Here is a 17,950-nt window from a genome sequence, read left to right on the forward strand (position 1 = left end):
AACATGGGGAGCAATGCATAAAATAATAATGTTTAACCCATAACGTAATTTGGGGATTGGATTTGTAGTGCAATAATGATCCTCTAGTGGAATGGATCGTTGTTGATGGATGTAGGTGTGTATTCGGGGTTGAATACAAGATCCGAAACCCATCAGAAGGCCAGATCCAATACCTCCTCGAGGCCCCCACTGTAGCCTAAAGACATCTTCAAAAGGATGCAATCAAACGGATGAGATTAGTTCTCAGCCGTCGGATGAGATTTAATCTCGACCGTTGGATGAGATTAGTTCTCGACCGTAGGATGAGTTAATGGATGAGATCAAGTTGCATCCGTTGGATCGAAATAAATAAAGAGGAATAAAAGAGAATAGATTAGAACCGTTGGATGAGATTAAGTCGCGTCCGATGGACGAGATCTCTCCGGTTCGGTTTTAATTCTCTTTGGAAGGAAGAACCGGTTCACGAGGTGAACCAGGCATGGTTCAATGAACCACACGCCCAAGGGAATAGATCAGGGCCATTGGATCAAAGGGATTAAGTTATATTAAAGAAGATTATATCGTAACCGTTAGATGAGATTAAGTTGCATCCGACGGATGAGATCTCTTCGGTTCGGTTTTATTTTCTTCTTTAATATAAAGTTGGTTCACGGATTGAACCAAACCCATCCATAAGTGGCCGGCCACATCTAGATAAGGTTGGAATTATTTTTTAAAATAATTCTGAAAAGATCTAACGGCTAGAAACCAAGCAAGCAAATCTAAAGGCCCGGATTTAAGAGATTTCTATAATTTAGAATTGGTTCGCGGAATCAATCAAAATTAAAGAAAAATTTTGAATGGGCTGCCAAGACTTGGTTTGGGCGTGAGGCTATAAAAGAGAGGGATGGGGTGGGCGGCAATAACACAATAAATCCGAGAGAGAAAGAATACGAGATCGGATTCGGTTTCTCTCCTCTCTTCTTGTTGCCGCCGCCCATCTCTTCTTCCTCCTCTTTTTCTTCTTCTTCTTCCACCGCCCCCTTCTCCTTATTCTCTTGAGGTGGCCGAACCTCCTCCTCCAAGGTGGTGGTCGGATCCTAGCAAGGAGACGAGACAAGGCGAAGCTGCTGCGAGAAGAAGAAAGGCGATCCAAGGTTTCATCATCCGGAAGTTGCAGTTTCTTTATTTCTGGAGGTTCGTTGTCCACCCAACGTCCAGGAAGAAGTTAGGAATACAGCGGAAGGCTCCGAGGTCATCTAAAGGTTCTGGTATGATTTAGTTTCCGCATTTTAAATCAAAGTAGAACTATTAGAATAGAAACCGTAGTTAAGTAATTTAGGAATCGGCGATCCTGAGGATCGATTGACTTAGTCTTTTGTAGACTTTGTCAATTGATCCAGGCGGGATAAAATTTTTATCCTGTGGAGTTCTACGCTTCTCGGAGCGGGTAGAATTCTTAGGGTTTAAAAAAATAAAATTATTTTTTGGGAACATAGGACGGAGATCCAGAACGCCAACAATGATAGATCATGAATTTTCGTAAGATTCAATCCCTAATTATTATCTCAGAAATATCATACGCCCACTATTTAATTTTGAGATTTCTTTTAGACCCTACCTGGTGGGGCATGAAGTGGAGCCCACTAGGCTGCCTCAGCATTGGCCTCATCCTTATTTCAGTGAGTGATGTTTCACGACAATGACTTTACCCCAGATAAATAAAAATTATTAGATAAATAAAAATTATTAGATAAAAAATTCTTTTAAGTGTTATTGATAAATATCAATTATTATCATTAGTAGTAGTAATTCATTTTAATTATTTTTTTATTTTTTACATTAAATATATTAATGGAAATATATCTCTAGAAATTTAATAGTATATCACATGTATAAATAAGTATATTATCAAAAATAACAAAAACAAAATATCATGTCATCATAAAAAAATCAACGTCAAATGTTATACTAGAAGATCTAAGTTAACTACCTAGAAATATTTGGACTCATAAAAAAAGCAACGTCAAAAGTTTTTTCATTATTCAATAAAAGAGCACCCCATCCTATATTCAATAGAAAAGAACACAACTACACTCAGTTGTGCCCCGTAACTACTATAACATGAGTCAATTTTGACTAATGAAATTACTTCAACGTGATCAAATTTATTACCCATAAAATATTTTTATATCAAAACTCTTTAATAACTTATTAAAACAAAATCATTCCAACTTAATCAAAATCGCTTAAATACTGTTATAGCAACCATAAATCAAAATAATATCATCATTAACCTAAAATTGCCAACCAAATATCTCATGTCATGAGTAGAGGAGGCAGAAATATAAGCCTACAGTATTGTAGATTAGTTCACTACACCTTAAACTAATCCCAAAATCACATAATTGTTTCTTCTCCAAGAGGGTATGTCTTCAAGCATTTGAGATACTTGTTGAGCCTATAGATTTTGCCACAACAGAGTGTTACAGTCGTCACCTGCCCCTCGTAATGCAATCTCCTGATGGAATTCTGATTCTTAGTCCAAAACAAGGCCTCATGCAGCTCCCCCTCCTTCCAGCAGATGTTAACAGTCATACCGCCTCTAGCCTTCAATCCTCTAACGTAACCAGTTGGCCACTTGTTTTGTGGGAGCGCAGGAAGTAAATACAGGTCGTGCTCTGTGCTTTGTACTAGCATCTCGGCAATTGCAGCTGGGAGACTGAAAATGGATCCACATACATTTGTTGAACAAGAGAATTCTTGCTGTGAGGTTGAAACACTTTCTGAACTTGGAAATATCAAATACTGATACAAAATTGTGTACCCGAAATTTGCATCAATCTGGAATGGAGGGTGTGCAGTGAACAAGTTACTGTAGAATCCTCCTTCGTAATCAGCTTCATGATCAGGATCAACCAATACGATCAACTGTTTCATCAACTTGTATGCGTGTTCACTGTTGCGAAGGCGAGCCTGTAAAGCCATTTTCCATGTGGTTGACCACCCAGGACCAGCATCACCTGAGACAGCAAAGCTTAGTCCGAAGAAATTGAAGAAGATGTGATATTTTTCGAAGTGAAACAGAGCCAAAAGCCTATTAGGTCATTAGAGTAAGCTAGCGAGTAATGAGAGACATGAATGCAAGACCACTATGGGCCTTATGTCAATATCTTCCAAGCATGATTCTGAATGCACACCATTTTTGGCACTTAGTTCATGGTATGGAATTGAGAAGGAACAAAATAGTTAATCCTTAGGTACAGCTCCCTCCGACAAGCAATGGAACATAATATGTATTACTTTTTATTTGATTCGTTCATGGAATCAAATAGTTGATTCATTTAAATTTGGTTTATAAGGATATTATGATAGATAAAAATAACCCCACGGTAGTACACTATCTCAACAAGTATATTTCATTGGGTACGCTCGATTTACCTAATTTACTCAGTTGCCTCAATCCACTTGGGGACCTAACCCACTCCATACAATTAGACCTGCTCAAAACAATTAATTCACCCAATTTTCTGGCCAATTCAATGTACTAATTAGCTCAGTGCACCTAGATTAGAATGAAATAGTTAATATGGAACATAATATGTATTTTTTTCAAAGTTTAGCTTATAAAAATATTATGATAGATAAAAATAATTCCTACAGTAATAAAATATCTCTACAAGTAATATTTTGTCAGGTCTGCTCGATTTACCTAATTTCCTCGACTCATCTTAGTCCCCCTGGGCACCAGACCTGCTCAGGACAACTAGTTCACCCAATTTGCTTGGCCCACCCTCCTCTACATGCTCATGAGACCACTTCACTCATCAAAACATTACACTCTCAGAACAGAGCAATGGAGGAAGGGCTCTGCAGCTACTTGAGGGAATCTAAGTCTGCCATTCTTCCTCCATATAAGAATCTAATTATCATGGAGAAGAGCAACTACTATAACATCAAAACTTTCTACTTAATGGAATTCAATCTCACTTATTCAATGTCCTTGGAGAATAACAACGAGAAAAACTACTGCTGCTGGGACTTCATGGTCGAGGAGGAGCTCTGAAGCAGGTTGTTCATTGAGGAGCTGACATTGAGCCTCCCTGGATATCAATTTATAAAATAGGAGTAACTTGGATTGCAATCTCACTACCATACTTGGAAGTTCATAAGCGATAAAATAGCTATTCCTACAAACTAAACACACCATAAGTGGCATCTAACTGATATGATCTTAAATCAACCTGAGGTCCTAAGTTCATTTTTACACTGTTGCAACTTCCAACATGCTTATGTTGGTTTACCATGTGGATCTAAGAATTAAGTCCAGAAAATGCTCACTAGGACAATTATATTAGCAAACCATTTAAATTGACTTAATTAGGAAATTAAATAAGAAATTAAGGTTTGACTGTTAGTCACAATTGTTATTATATTCTACTGCCATGCATATAGTTACAAACCTTTAAGTTCAAGCCAATTATAGCAATTTATCAACAAGAACGACAATAAATGACGAAGCATAACTTTTATATGTTGGCCATGTGCAAATTAAGAATTAAGTTATTTGCAATTCTATCAGTGTTTAATTTGTGTGAACCTCTTTTGTAAAGGCTGTTAGAAGCAGCTTTGCACAACTGAGGTGTTTGTTCTATTGTTATTGTATGACCAGGGAAAAGACCAAATAAGTGTGAAACATGCCGATGATGGACATCTGGATCCTCGAAATCTTGTGCCTGCAATGTCAAGAATACCATGGTGATGAAATAATGGAGTTGCTAAAACATGATGAAAGCAATTTAACTAGACATCCACTTGCCCATTCCATGATTGTGCCATCTCTAGCAATTCTAGTTGGAGGTAGCTGTGAAAGTGACTTCACAATCTGCTGGATGAATTCACTATCTGAATTCCCCAATATCTATTGAAAAAATGCATGAATTTAGAAAAGAAGAAAAACAAAGAAATAGAATTTTGAGTTTGAAACAATTCAAAGTCATAGAGTAACCTTTGCAGAAGAGACGACTGCTAGAAAGACTTCCTTGATGATGGCAATATCCATGGTCGATGAATAGCTAACACTAGCAGTCTTACCATCTGGAGCAATAAAAGAATGTTCTGGAGAAGTTGAAGGATTTGTTTCCAGAAATCCTCCACGACCTTTGATCAACCAGTCCAAGAGAAATGAAGCACATTCTTTCATAAGAGGGAATGCTGTCTGTTGTAAAAACACCTACGGATTGATACAAAAATTGGTAAATCCAAATCATACATCAAATCTGCTTATGTTTTTTAAGCTGTAAAGAAGCTAAATTCATCTTGCTTGTTAAATGAAATAATAATGACGCGGGCATTACAAATTTGTAAACTTACTTTATCCATTGAGAACCTGTAATGTTCCCACAGATGTGTACAAATCCAAGCCCCGCCCATTGGCCAGAGAGCCCAAACAGGATCACCACGATCAGGAGATGATTTGGCCCATATGTCTGTGACTTGATGAGCCACCCAACCATCAGCTTGGTAATTGACCTACACAAACAGTTACATGTTAGCGACATGTAGGTTCAAAAAATAACAAAGAATCTTTTGGGCGTGAAAGTGGCCATAATATTCAGGAACATGTTTCATTACTAAAGTTACTGATGATATTGCAAATAGTATACATAAACGTCAAGTCATTGAATTGCAAACTTGCTTCCTGCCATGTCAATCCTTGCACTTCATCATTCCTGGATCACACCACACCCTAAATAAGCTCACAATTGGTGAAAATTCATCTGGAAACCAGGATCCATACATTTTACTGAAATGCACAATGAAGTTGTATTTTATTAACGTTACACAACAACCAAGCCATCATTTATCAGTGTTAGGGAGCTTGATGCCCAACATGGATTTTTTTCAGCTCAATGACTCTTCTTTGATATTCTTAATGAAGAATACCTACTCACAAATTCACCAAGAACAAAGCTTTTGCTCCAACTCTAACCCGATTTATAATTAGTCTAAAAAAGAGATTGAAAATCTGCTTCCATGAGCACAAGGACCTGTTAATTTACTCATTTTTTAATCAGAAAACTGAAGTCCTTATAAGGTGGCATAGGATCTGAAAAGTTCTAATATATACTGCCAAGGTAGCTCAGCTAGGAAAAGAAATCAATGTTTATCTACAAAACCATCACTAACAGGAGGGATAGTAGTAAAGGTGACAAGTAATCTTGGTTTAACTTTGCTCCAATCAAAGAAGTGCTTTGTAACTGTTAAATCAATGTTTATCTACAAAATTGTCACTGAAAGGAGGGATGGTAGTTGATCCGGCGGATATCCAGTGGTCTTACGTGGCAATAAAAGTCCCGGTTAGGTCAACAATAGATACGACGTGGCAACATAGGACTATAGGCCTGGTCCTCGTTGACCAAGGCATCAGATCAATGTTACCCTTTTTTCTTACTTAACTTGGTTCGCCGATCCTGACTCACTAGGGTTCGGTCAGATCCAATCAACCTGTCCTCCAGGGCTCAGCTCCCTGTATGGTTCAGCCGCCTCTAGGCTCAGGGCTCAGCTCCCTATATGGTTTCGCAGTCTCCACATCCAGGGCTCAACTCCCTGTATGGCCCAGCCGCCTCATGCTCAGGGCTCAGCTCCCTGTATGGTTCCGCAGCTCTCCACATCCAGGGCTCAGCTCCCTGTATGGTCCAACCGCCTCTATGATCAGGGCTCAACTCCTTGTATGGTTCCGTGGTCTCCACATCCAGGGCTCAGCTCCCTGGCTGGTTCAATAACCTTTGTACCCAGAGCTCAGTTCTCTGATATGGCTGGTTCAGTAGCCTTGACATCTAAAGAGCCCAACTCCTGCCGCTCGATGATACCTCTGTTCAGGGGCCTGTTATACCAACCCCCTTTATCCCCTTCACTCCTGGGTTCAGAACTGTATTGGCTCAGCAATCTTGGTCTCCAGGGGTTCAGCTCCACTTTTGAGCCAATAGTGCTGTTTCTCAAGGGGTCAGCCTCTGCTCTGACTGATCCATTCAACCTTAACCAGCCACTCCTTTAGCTCAACCACCCCACCCTTATGGGGTCCGGTTGTCTAGCCGACCCCCGAGTAGCTCAGGGCCATTACCTCCTCTAACCACCTCCTGTGTTAGACGACAACAACACGTGCAATCCAAGTTAGAAATGTAAGGACGGTTGCTAGGTTGTCAGGGCTGGTGCCCTAGATCCTCGCCTGCTCCTTCTCACAGTAAAAAGGTAAGGGTAGTCCGCACGACTAAAACAGAAAGTGGTTACGAGGTGGCAGGTCCTGTCTCCTAGATGCCATCTTAATTGGACACCTGGCAATAATATGCAGAGTTGGTCTGCCTAATGACCAACAGTAATTCACCTTGAAGGAAATACGTGGTGGCTACCTCCTTGTGAGTATAAAAACCCCCCTTCAGGTATGAAAAGGCTCTTTTGAAACTTTGGCAACCACTACTATTCGTTCTTTTTCCTTCTCTCGGATACCTACTGACTTGAGCGTCGGAGTGGCCTGCCGGGAATCCCCGGCACCCATCTAACTCCCTGTTCAGTTATCATTTACAGATATCGGTTTACGAAAAGGCAGAGGACGGTTGAGGTGGCATAATATTGACTGGTGTTTTGACTGTCACCGGGATCTAGCCGGAACAGTAGTAAAGGTGATATGTAATTTTGGTTCAACTATGCTATAATCAAAGCAGTGCTTTGTAGTTAAACAAATGTAAAGTCTTCCTACTATTTTCAGAAAATATTATACTAGAAAATATGTTTCGGAAAAATTAAATCAATGTCTCAGAAAAAAAAAACTATACTGGAAGACATTAATAATAACAATTTGCAGTTAAGGAACTTGAATAATAAAATTTGGTAAAAGCCTTGTCTATTCATCCTGAATAATTCAATAAAACTGCAAACTCAGCCTACAAAGAAATATAGAAAAGCAAGATCCAATTTTGAGAGAGCATCTAACTGCACATCAGTTAAAGTGTCCTCAGAAAATCATTCCTGTACAATCTGATGCCTTAAGAATATCTTCCAAATATTCATGTAGCAAAAAAACATAATTTCATCTGGCTTATAAACAAAACTTACTTTTGCTGTTTTACTCCCATTAACTGCAAGGGAAGCAATAAAATCAAACAGTGGTTCTTGGCACTCACTAAGGTTGCAAGGAAGTGATGGCCAATAATTCATTTGCAGATTGATGTTCAAATGAGGAGCTGCACTGGTAACACATTAAAATTAATAATAAGCATTTGACCACTCATGGAGGGAAGAAAGTAAATAGAAAAGAAAAACATATCTCTAGAACTACAACTGCATAAGGTAAGTATCATTGTATCAGTTGAATATGTTCCATATTTCTTGAAACCAGCAATGTGGCCTGCATAGCTATTCGGCTAAGAAGAAAAAGGGTAGAAGATATATTATAATGTTCAATTATTTTATAAGTCCGACAATGATAGTTTAATTTTATTATTACCTTTAAATAGTGGGATATCATCTACTCTACAAATAGGTGCAAAGTAGGAATAGTAATGGGTGGAATGGGTGAAAGAGAATATTAATATATTATAATATTGGAACTTGGTGACTTGGTGTGCACACGTGACAATGACTTATCAGATGCATTACTAAAATTTTGAATTATTGCACCATTTAGGCAATAAATTCAAAATATTTATTATAATTAGTCAAGAAGTATTATATCCTTTCGATTGCATCCATTAGGAAATGGACACACAAATCAATGGTCTGGATCGATTTTGATGAGATAATTTTTTAATAAACGAATGCATCATAATCTATAAATAATTGCCAAATTATTTAGGCAATATCATCTCCTTTAATACCATTCCTGCAATTATAACTTTAAAGAAAGTGAATAACCCACCTCAAAGCCAGAATTGATAACAATTTTAATGTGATAATTGGGAACAGAGGCGAAGACTATTGCTGCTTTCATGATGATAAACCATGACTTGGTGAAACTGGAAAAATGGACAGGCACCAACTTCGACTGTTAGAAGAACAATATTTTATTCCTTCTCACCTTGCTGAGTATTGCCTATGTCCTTGATCCTAAATTGCTAGAAATTCTGACGAAGACAAAATTAAGGAGGAAGAAGCAAGAGTGAACATGATGAATTATTATGTCAAGGACATAATATTAACACTTTACCAGATCAGTTATATGGCTTATTTACTCAAATCTCCCAAAATATGGAAGTCATTGGAGGCCAAATACAACACTGAGAAGCAAGGGAAAGATATGTTTTTAATTATGAAATGTTTCGAGCTTGTTAAGGTTGATAATGCTTCTATCATGAATCAAGCATAAAGATTGCAATATCCATGTTCTTGAGTCCTTACATCCTTACAAGTGGGTGTTGTTATTAGTAAATTAGCTTCCACTTGGAGAGAACACAGGGAAAAAACTACCTCACACCATCGAAGATTTTAGCTTGGAGCAAATCCAAAAGCACTCACAAATTGAAGAAAATTTATGACCAAGATAATCATCTTCCTGGTTTCCAAGTGAGTTATGGTAGAGAAACGAAACTTGTGGGAAAAAAGGAAGTTTTCAGACGTTTGCAACCAGAACAGGAGCTTGATGAGCAATCAGAATAATCCTAACAAAGAAAAGAACTTGTCTTGCTATTAATGTGGCAAGAAAGGACATCTTAAATGAAAGTGCAGTTTTCTAAAAAAGCAAAGAAAAGAAGCTGAACACGTAAATATTCTGGAGCGAAAAACTTAAGAACTTCCTGCTATGGTTTCTATCATGCACGTTAGAATGATTATTGAACTGCACTGGGCAACGAGAAGTAAATTTGTTGATTTGTGGTATGATTCAGGACAGTTCATGTCCATAATGGTAAATCTCAATTTAAGCCTTATGAAGATACTCAAAATGGAGAACAAGTGCTGATGGGAAACCATAATGGTTCTTGGAAGAGGCTCTATTAATCTTCATTTTATTTTATGAAGATTTTAGCTTTAATTAATTTCCTCTACTTACCAAACGTAAGAAAGAAGCTTGTATCTGTTTGTTTGCCTTTTAAGGGAGGTTTCAAGGTTGTAACAGAGTCTGATAAACTGATCCTTTTCAAATCTGGAAACTTTGTAGGAAAAGGATAAGGGTTTTTAAGCTTAGCATTAATGATAATTCCAACAATTCTGCTTATATTTTGGACTTTTCTTGTTCCTTATGGCATTACTGTTTTGTTCGTGTTCATTTTTAAACTATAAAACTTATGGCTAAGAAGGATTTGATTTCATATTCTATTAATGATGAAAGAAAATGCCAAACTTGTGTTCGAGCAAAAATGACTAGAAAAATCTTTTCCTAAAGTTCCAAAAGATAGGTATTATTAGAATTAGTATATTCTTACACATGTGAGTTAAATGGAACTTTAACAAGAGGTGGCAATAGGTATGTCAGCACCTTTATAGATGATTTATTTTCTAGATATACTTGTGTTTATCTAATGAAACATAAGGTTGAATCTTTGAAAATGTTTGTTATAAATTAGAGGTTGAAAATCACACAGGCTAAAAAATTAAAATTATAAGAAATGATAGAGATGTTTGTTATAAATTAGAGGTAGAAAATCAAAGAGGCTAAAAAATTAAAATTCTAAGAAATGATAGAGGTGGCAAATATTTTCCCAATGAGTTGTCTTTTCTTAAGAAAATAATATTATTAAGGTTTAAAATCTTGACCCGTGCCGAGGTTTTGATCCCAGACCGAAACGATATAGTTTCGGTACCATATTATATCGTGCTGATATAGTTTCAATATTTTTTTTAAATATAAAATATATTAACTAAAAATAAAAAAATTAATCTAAATATTTAAAAATAAAAAATAAAATATTTTTTTAAATATATATATTAAATTAGTAGGATAATTTTATTAGGCTTTAATTAAGTCTATTTAAATTATAGTTGAGAGTTGATTAAAATTATTAATTTAATTAAACCTAGGTTCTGCTTGCCCCGCACCCCATGACACCGTGTGACACCCCTATTCCGCGGTGGCGCAGCACGTCCCTGCCACTGAACAATGCGTCCAAAGGTGTCGCACGAGCCCGACGACGCCTCCGAGCCTGAGCCCGACAACACCTTTGGAAGCTTCGCACAGGCCCAGCGACCCTCCGAATGCATCGCGTGGCGACGGGGACCCCTCCGAAGGAGTCGCAAGGGCTAGGAGAAGCCTCCGTGGAGCCTCGGGCTGCTGACACCAGCGGCGTAACTGTGCCAGTTTCAATCTACGAGCGGAACGAGATGTTTCTCCTGTATCGGACCAAATGGCTTGAGATTTCATTCCATGAATATTATACACTAACGTAGTGCACCATATATCCCACAACATAATGATTTGGAAGAGAAGAACAATAGAACTTTTGTTAATATAACTAATTCTCTAATACCAAATGATAAATTACCTTTTAATCGATGGGGAGAAACATTTCTAAGTTCTTGTTATATCCGTAATAGAATGTTGGGTCTAAAGAATGTCCACATCTCCACAATGACATGATATTGTCCACTTTGGGCCTAAGCCCTCATGGCTTTGCTCTTGGGCTCTTCCCAAAAGGCCTCACGCCAATGGAGATATCTTTCATCCTTTTAAACTCATGATCTTTTCCATGTGTTATAGATGTGGGACTATGTTTGCACCTTTGCAACCCAACAATCCCCCCCTCAAACAAAGGACCACAGGCCCCCCTCAAACGGAAAGCCTCCGTTTGATGTCTGAATCCTCGACCCACCAAGACTTCCTGCCCAGCCGCAACCAGGACTTCCTGCCCCTCGATCCACTCAACCTACTAGGACTTCCTGCTCAGCCGCAACTAGGACTTCCTGCCCCTCGGTCCACCCTGACCTACTAGGACTTCTTGCCCAGCCGCAACCAGGACTTCATGCCCCTCGGTCTACCCGACCTACTAGGACTTCCTGCCCAGCCGCAACCAGGACTTCATGCCCCTCGGTCTACCCGACTTACTAGGACTTCCTGCCCGATGTCTGGTCCTTCTTGATTCAAACACGGGAGCCCCCACTTCCTTTGTTTTAAGGTTCAACCCACATGGTTAGATCCGGATCATGGCTCATCCGGCGGTTAGTCCGGTGAAGAGCGGCCTCGCTCTGATACCAATTGTTGGGTCTAAAGAATGTCCACATCTCCACAATGACATGATATTGTCCACTTTTGGCCTAAGCCCTCATGGCTTTGCTCTTGGGCTCTCCCCAAAAGGCCTCACGCTAATGGAGATATCTTTCATCCTTTTAAACCTATGATCTTTTCCATGTGTTATAGATGTGGGACTATATTTGCACCTTTGCAACCCAACATAGAATACCTTCTAGGGAGTCCAAAAGTTCTCCATATGAATTACGGAGAGGGAGAATTCCCAAGTTAGACTATTTTTGGATTTTTGGATTGGGGATGTGTAGCATTTTACAAAATGGTTGAACCTAAAAGAATCAAGTTAGGGACAAGAGCACAAAAAGTATTTGTGCAGATTGCTGAAAATGCTAAGTTTAAAGTTTCAAACTACCAAGTATTTCATTAGACTCATTACTTTACAAGAATATTAGTAGGTATAAATTGAAAGAGTTAGTTTCTATCACCGTTTGAAATTTCATACCATGTCAATTGAAATGTATCATTCCCATAAATTGCCAAAACTCGATACTACTTGGCGCATAAAATAAAGGGAAATGATACTTAGCATGAAAAATCCTAACATGAATGGAGCATGACACTCACAACTGCATACAGTGGGTCCTACTGCATGCAGTGGGTCCTACCGCATGCCAGTGGGATCCACTGCTAATGTGAGTGTCATGCTCCATTCATGTTGGGATTTTTCATGCTAAGTATCATTTCCGTAAAATAAAATACCTCTTGTGTCATTATGAGTATCATGTCATGAGGACACTCAATACTTCTTAGCATACTACAATTCAAGTCAAGATGAATTGAAATAATATTATTTTTTTATATCTTGTGTCCATACAAGATAATGTCAAAACTGTATCATTCCAGATGAAACATAAAGTCCGAGCTTAAGTATATGCAGTATATTATTTTCTTCTTTTTCTTCTTCATCTCCTTCTTACTTCCAACTCTAATTCGCCACCACATCATATTAGAACATTGACACATGATTGTGAAATAGTGTTGTTCCAATCATAGGCCGAAACTCTATACAACTCAAAATTTTGAACCTTAGTTTTGCCTCCCTTGTGATTAAACTTAATGATGAGTTTTGATATTTATCAAACATGTTAAGTAAGCATTTATATTTGATGAGTTCATGACACATGTCAAGCTTAGCTGAAGATCTTATGGGATTGAGCATGAAGCTATAAAAAGCTTCTATGATTCCATCAAGCTTAAAGATGGATCCGACGCTATGATAATTACCTAAAGAGATCTTTATGAAGCCATGTCACACTTGACATCAAGCCCTAAACCCTAAATTTTTAAAGTTATGTATCGAGGACTACTTATAGTCGATGTAGAGAGTTCTACATCAATATCTAAGACTTAATCAAAAGTAATATCAAGTTATAAGTAACAAAATTTAGGATCTTCAAGAATGTCCAAAATGTCATCTAAAGACTTAAGGTTGATCCTCAAGTTTTGGAGGATCAAAGAAAACCTAAGACAAACTTGGTATTTCACCTTAAATGGTGTATCAATCAAGTTTCAAGTTGGCTGATATATGCCAAAACAGAAGGAAAATGTGTCTATCAATCTTGAAACTTAGTCAATGCATATTCCTAGAGTGGCATATTTTTTGAATGTTGGACTTTCCAATGACTATTTTTACACAAAGTGTGTAAATGACACAAGTGCTATGAACAACTTGTGTAATTATGAAGGATTTTGCTCATCATGTCACCTGCTCTCACAATTCATTCACGTCCATTGAGTAAATGACCCTCTCAAAGACCTTCTTGTATATTAAAGGCTTTGATCCCACTTCAAGTTCTCTCATTCAATAACTCCACCACACCTACTATAATCTTAGCATTCTTTAAGGTGAGATAGAGGTGTTGATTTTTCTCTTTTATTTCAAATCTTTAAAAACGATAGTTTCATTCTTTAGAGGATTTCAGAGACATTCTCATTCTTCTAGATTTGATCAATCCATTATAAGAGCACCTTTACTCAAACAATGTGTTAATGAATTTCTTTTGGTGTGCCACACCCAACACGAAAAAGGCTATAAAGTAGAAGCAATCTATAAATTACATTAATTCAATTGATACTATTGAGTTTCACTTTTTTATTTAAATTTCGTAGCATATTTTACCCATTTTATTCAGTGAACATGCACAATTTGATTCTAAGAATTGTTTAAGATTGTGTCAGAGAAATTATCATTGTCTATTCTCCCTTCTAGCCATGCCTTTATGAGTCAACAAATTCCTATTGTAAGCAAAGTCTGTGTCAAATTTTGGCATTATAATCTAAGTGGGGATTGTAAAATATAGATTACAATGTCCAATTATTTTAGTCCCACATTGGTGGTTGTAACTTTATTATTGCTTTTAAATAACAAGAGTCGTCTACTTTACAAATAGATAAAGTAATGGGTGAAATAGGCATAAAGTTATATTATATTATATTATTGGCACTTGAAGGGGAGCATTTTTACAATGGTAAAGTTGTTTCCATGTGACCTTGTGATTACGGGTTCGAGTCGCGGAAACAGTCTCTTGTAATGCAAGATAAGGTTACATATAATAGACCCAATGTAATCCAACCCTTCCCCAGGATCTATCAAATGCACCATTTAGACACTAAATTTAAAATGTTTATTATAGTTAATCTAGAAGTATTGCATCTTTTGGATCACATCTTTTGAGTAATGGGCACAATTAAATAGTCTAGATCTATCCGGATAAGTCAACTTTTCAATAAACTAGTGCACCAATATCCGTAAATAATTGACTGCTTGTTTAGATAATCTCATCTCCTCTAATAGAATTTCCCTCTTGAATTCAACACTCAATCCTTTAGAAATCTACGGGTAAACTTTGCTACAGGTTTAATGGCTTTGTAGTCCCCTGGAAGTGAAATTGCCATTAACTCATCAACATGCTTGTGGAAGGAGAAATTGTCATTTTAAAGAAAGTGAGCAGCATGCCTCGAAGCCAAATTCCCACAGAAAAAAGGGTGACTGCTGATATAAATGTAAGCAAATCGCCAATTTCTATTTGACTTATAAAGTCTTCATGTGCTCCTAAAGCCATGAATGAACTAGAATGAATTAAATTTGTTTTGTCCATAATTGAATGAAACTTGAAGTTTAACGGTAAATAATCACAAACATAATATCATCTCCTTTTACATATACTAGTAGCATTTATTATCAAATCAAAAGCTAAAAACTAAGCGATGATGTTCTCTTGTTTATTTTGTAACTTTAACACATCTCCTTGACAAATGTAACATTATATACTTATCCATCTTGTCTAGTTCAACTCATTAAAAATTGATTCTTCCCACCTAGAGAAAATACAGAAGCTAAAAAATTGATATATGGAGCCAAACATCAATTGATGTGATTTCAAAGTCAAATTATATAATCTAGAAAATAAATATTTTATTAATAAATAACAGCTAATGACACAGAGCTCGATGTCTACAAGCATATCTAATAAATTTGAATAATGAACTTCATGTGATAACTAAAAATTTAAGCTATATCATGTAAAAGAATTAAGGTGAAAGATAAGCTTACTCCCAAGCTGGCTCAATGTCCTTGTTCCATATTCCTTGCAAATTTGCAATTTGAGTTCCAGGCCTTGAACAAGAGATAAGCAGATAACGACCATAATTGAATAAAAGTTGTACCAAAGAAGGATCTTCATCATTTTTAAAAGATTTCACTCTTTCAGCTGTTGAAATCACTGATGAAGCCAAGTTTGAAGATCTTTCCAGTTGTTCTTTGTTCACATCAGAGTCCCTGATATCACATTTCTGAATGAAGTCAAATCTTGGTTTCTCAATTGTGCTGTTAGGCCCTTTTGACAACTTCAATGTAACACGATTGAAAAGACTTTGATAATCATCCAAATGAGAGGCATATAGCTGAGAGTAAGACATGTTCCTAATTGAATTTATTGTGCTTAAGGCAGCAGATGTAGGATCTTTTCTTGAATCTGAAGGCTTAGTAAATGGCCCTTCAAATGAGGAAGCAGCAGCAAGAAGCAAAACAACCCAATCTGCACCTTCAATTTTCAATTTCCTATCAATAACACCTATCTTACTACTATCACCACCCATTTGCAGATCCAGAACTGCTGAGAACTTAATTCCACTCGGATTCTCTGAGGTGCATTCTTTAGGTGCAATTCTTTTCCCAGAACAACTACCTTCCATGATTATCACATTTGTCCCACTTATACGTGAAAGATGATGCAATTTGCTGTCCAGGTAAACTGTGAAAGAAATTGAGCCTGCTTTATTTGCCGAGAACTTTGCAACGACTACTTGATGGGGATTGGAAATGAAATGCTCCCTCGTAAATTCCACATCCTCTATGGCATATTTGACATTTACTGTTGCAGATTTCAAATCAATATCTCTGTAATATGCAGTATAAGCAGTATCGGTATCTCCAAACTCTAGATTTATGTCACCGAGAGGCTGGTAGACCTGCACTTGAAACGAAAGTTTCAGCAATGAATGTTGGGAAAAAGAGTAATTCCATCACTTTTCTTTCTCATTTAGCAAATATGTGCAGTGCTGATCCAAAATTGATAATGAGACGCGATAGTCGGTAAAATTAGACAATAACAGAGTGAGAGGGTTTAATGTACATCAGAAGGAAGACCAGACAAGCCCAAGGCAGCTGTCGAGGCTGCGGCGTAGTCTCCATTGTCGACCAGCGTTCTGACTTTGGAAAGAACAGCAGGCGCATTAGGGTTTGTGTAATTGGCAGGCACCCCCGTCCACAGCGTATCATCTGAGCGACAAGGGGCACTACACCTTTAGCAGTTTAATAAGCTCCGTAGTCAAGGAAGTGAGCAAAAGCGTAGCGTATGTTACGGTTGAGTTGGATGGTCTCGGTCGCGACGCCTCCCCAAACCATCGCGCCGAGTCGGCCGTTCCCGAGAGGCGCAGCGTCGGTCCAGCGCGGGGCGGGCGCTGCGAAGACCACCTTGAGCGCGCGGTCGTCCTCGTCCTCGTCCTCTAGCCCGACGGCGGCGGTGGCGGCGCTCCACCATGCCGCTGCCTCCGGCTCGGCCGGCCGGCGCACCCACACCCATTCGCCGTCGTCTGCATCCATCGCAAACAGTCACGTGAAGGTCTGCAGCGAGGAGTGAGAAGTTACAAAAGAAACAGACAAACAAAGGGAGGTGCAGGTGCGAGTGTTAAAAGCTAGCGAGCTGGGAAGTAATTAATTGAACTGTGTAGATCATACAAAAGCGCCTGCCTTTTAACCATTGAAAATTGAGCCCGAGGCTGATTAAAAAAAAATGATAATCTCAGTAGTTTCATTGGGGGTGATCGATCCGGATGATCGATTCGATTTCATAGAAATTTTCCATTGACCACTAGGATAAATCGGGAAGCGCATACGACGATCAATCCAGATGCCCAGCATCCTTTGATTGCGTTTCCCATTTAAAAGAAAATTTCTACAAATACATCGTAGCTAGGGATCGAACCGCGGATCTCTGAATTACAATTCGAATGTCTTATCGTTGTACCATTGTCCCGGAGAACTCCCGAGGCTGATTCAGCACTATGTAGATCATACACAATTTCCCGCCAGAGCTATTATTCATGGTATGTGAGATTAGCCACGAAGTCGGAACTACGTAAATTATTCATGGTATGTGAGACTAGCGGTGTTTTTTATGGGGAAGAGAGAAGAGTTGGCTCGATGCATTGATTTCGATGGCAGGTTGCTTTTGTCCT

The 17,950-nt window shown here is 38.1% G+C and overlaps 1 protein-coding gene across 1 annotated transcript; it reads right to left on the reverse strand.

Moving 5' to 3' along the window:
* Positions 1 to 2,257: 2,257 nt before the first annotated feature.
* LOC141845341 (alpha-L-fucosidase 2) lies at positions 2,258 to 17,315 on the reverse strand. The gene is made up of 10 exons (XM_074733410.1): positions 17,075 to 17,315; positions 16,846 to 16,991; positions 15,765 to 16,681; positions 8,092 to 8,224; positions 5,353 to 5,511; positions 4,988 to 5,212; positions 4,799 to 4,900; positions 4,580 to 4,715; positions 2,807 to 3,002; positions 2,258 to 2,701 (listed from the first exon to the last, which is right to left on the reverse strand). The coding sequence occupies exons 1-10, from the start codon at positions 17,313 to 17,315 to the stop codon at positions 2,380 to 2,382; spliced, it is 2,577 nt and encodes an 858-aa protein (XP_074589511.1). The 3' UTR covers positions 2,258 to 2,379.
* Positions 17,316 to 17,950: the final 635 nt, after the last annotated feature.

Source organism: Curcuma longa, chromosome 14, assembly GCF_044706935.1.
Source record: "Curcuma longa cultivar G26 ecotype Majalengka, Jawa Barat chromosome 14, ITB_CL_G26_1.1, whole genome shotgun sequence".
Taxonomy (NCBI): Eukaryota; Viridiplantae; Streptophyta; class Magnoliopsida; order Zingiberales; family Zingiberaceae; genus Curcuma; species Curcuma longa.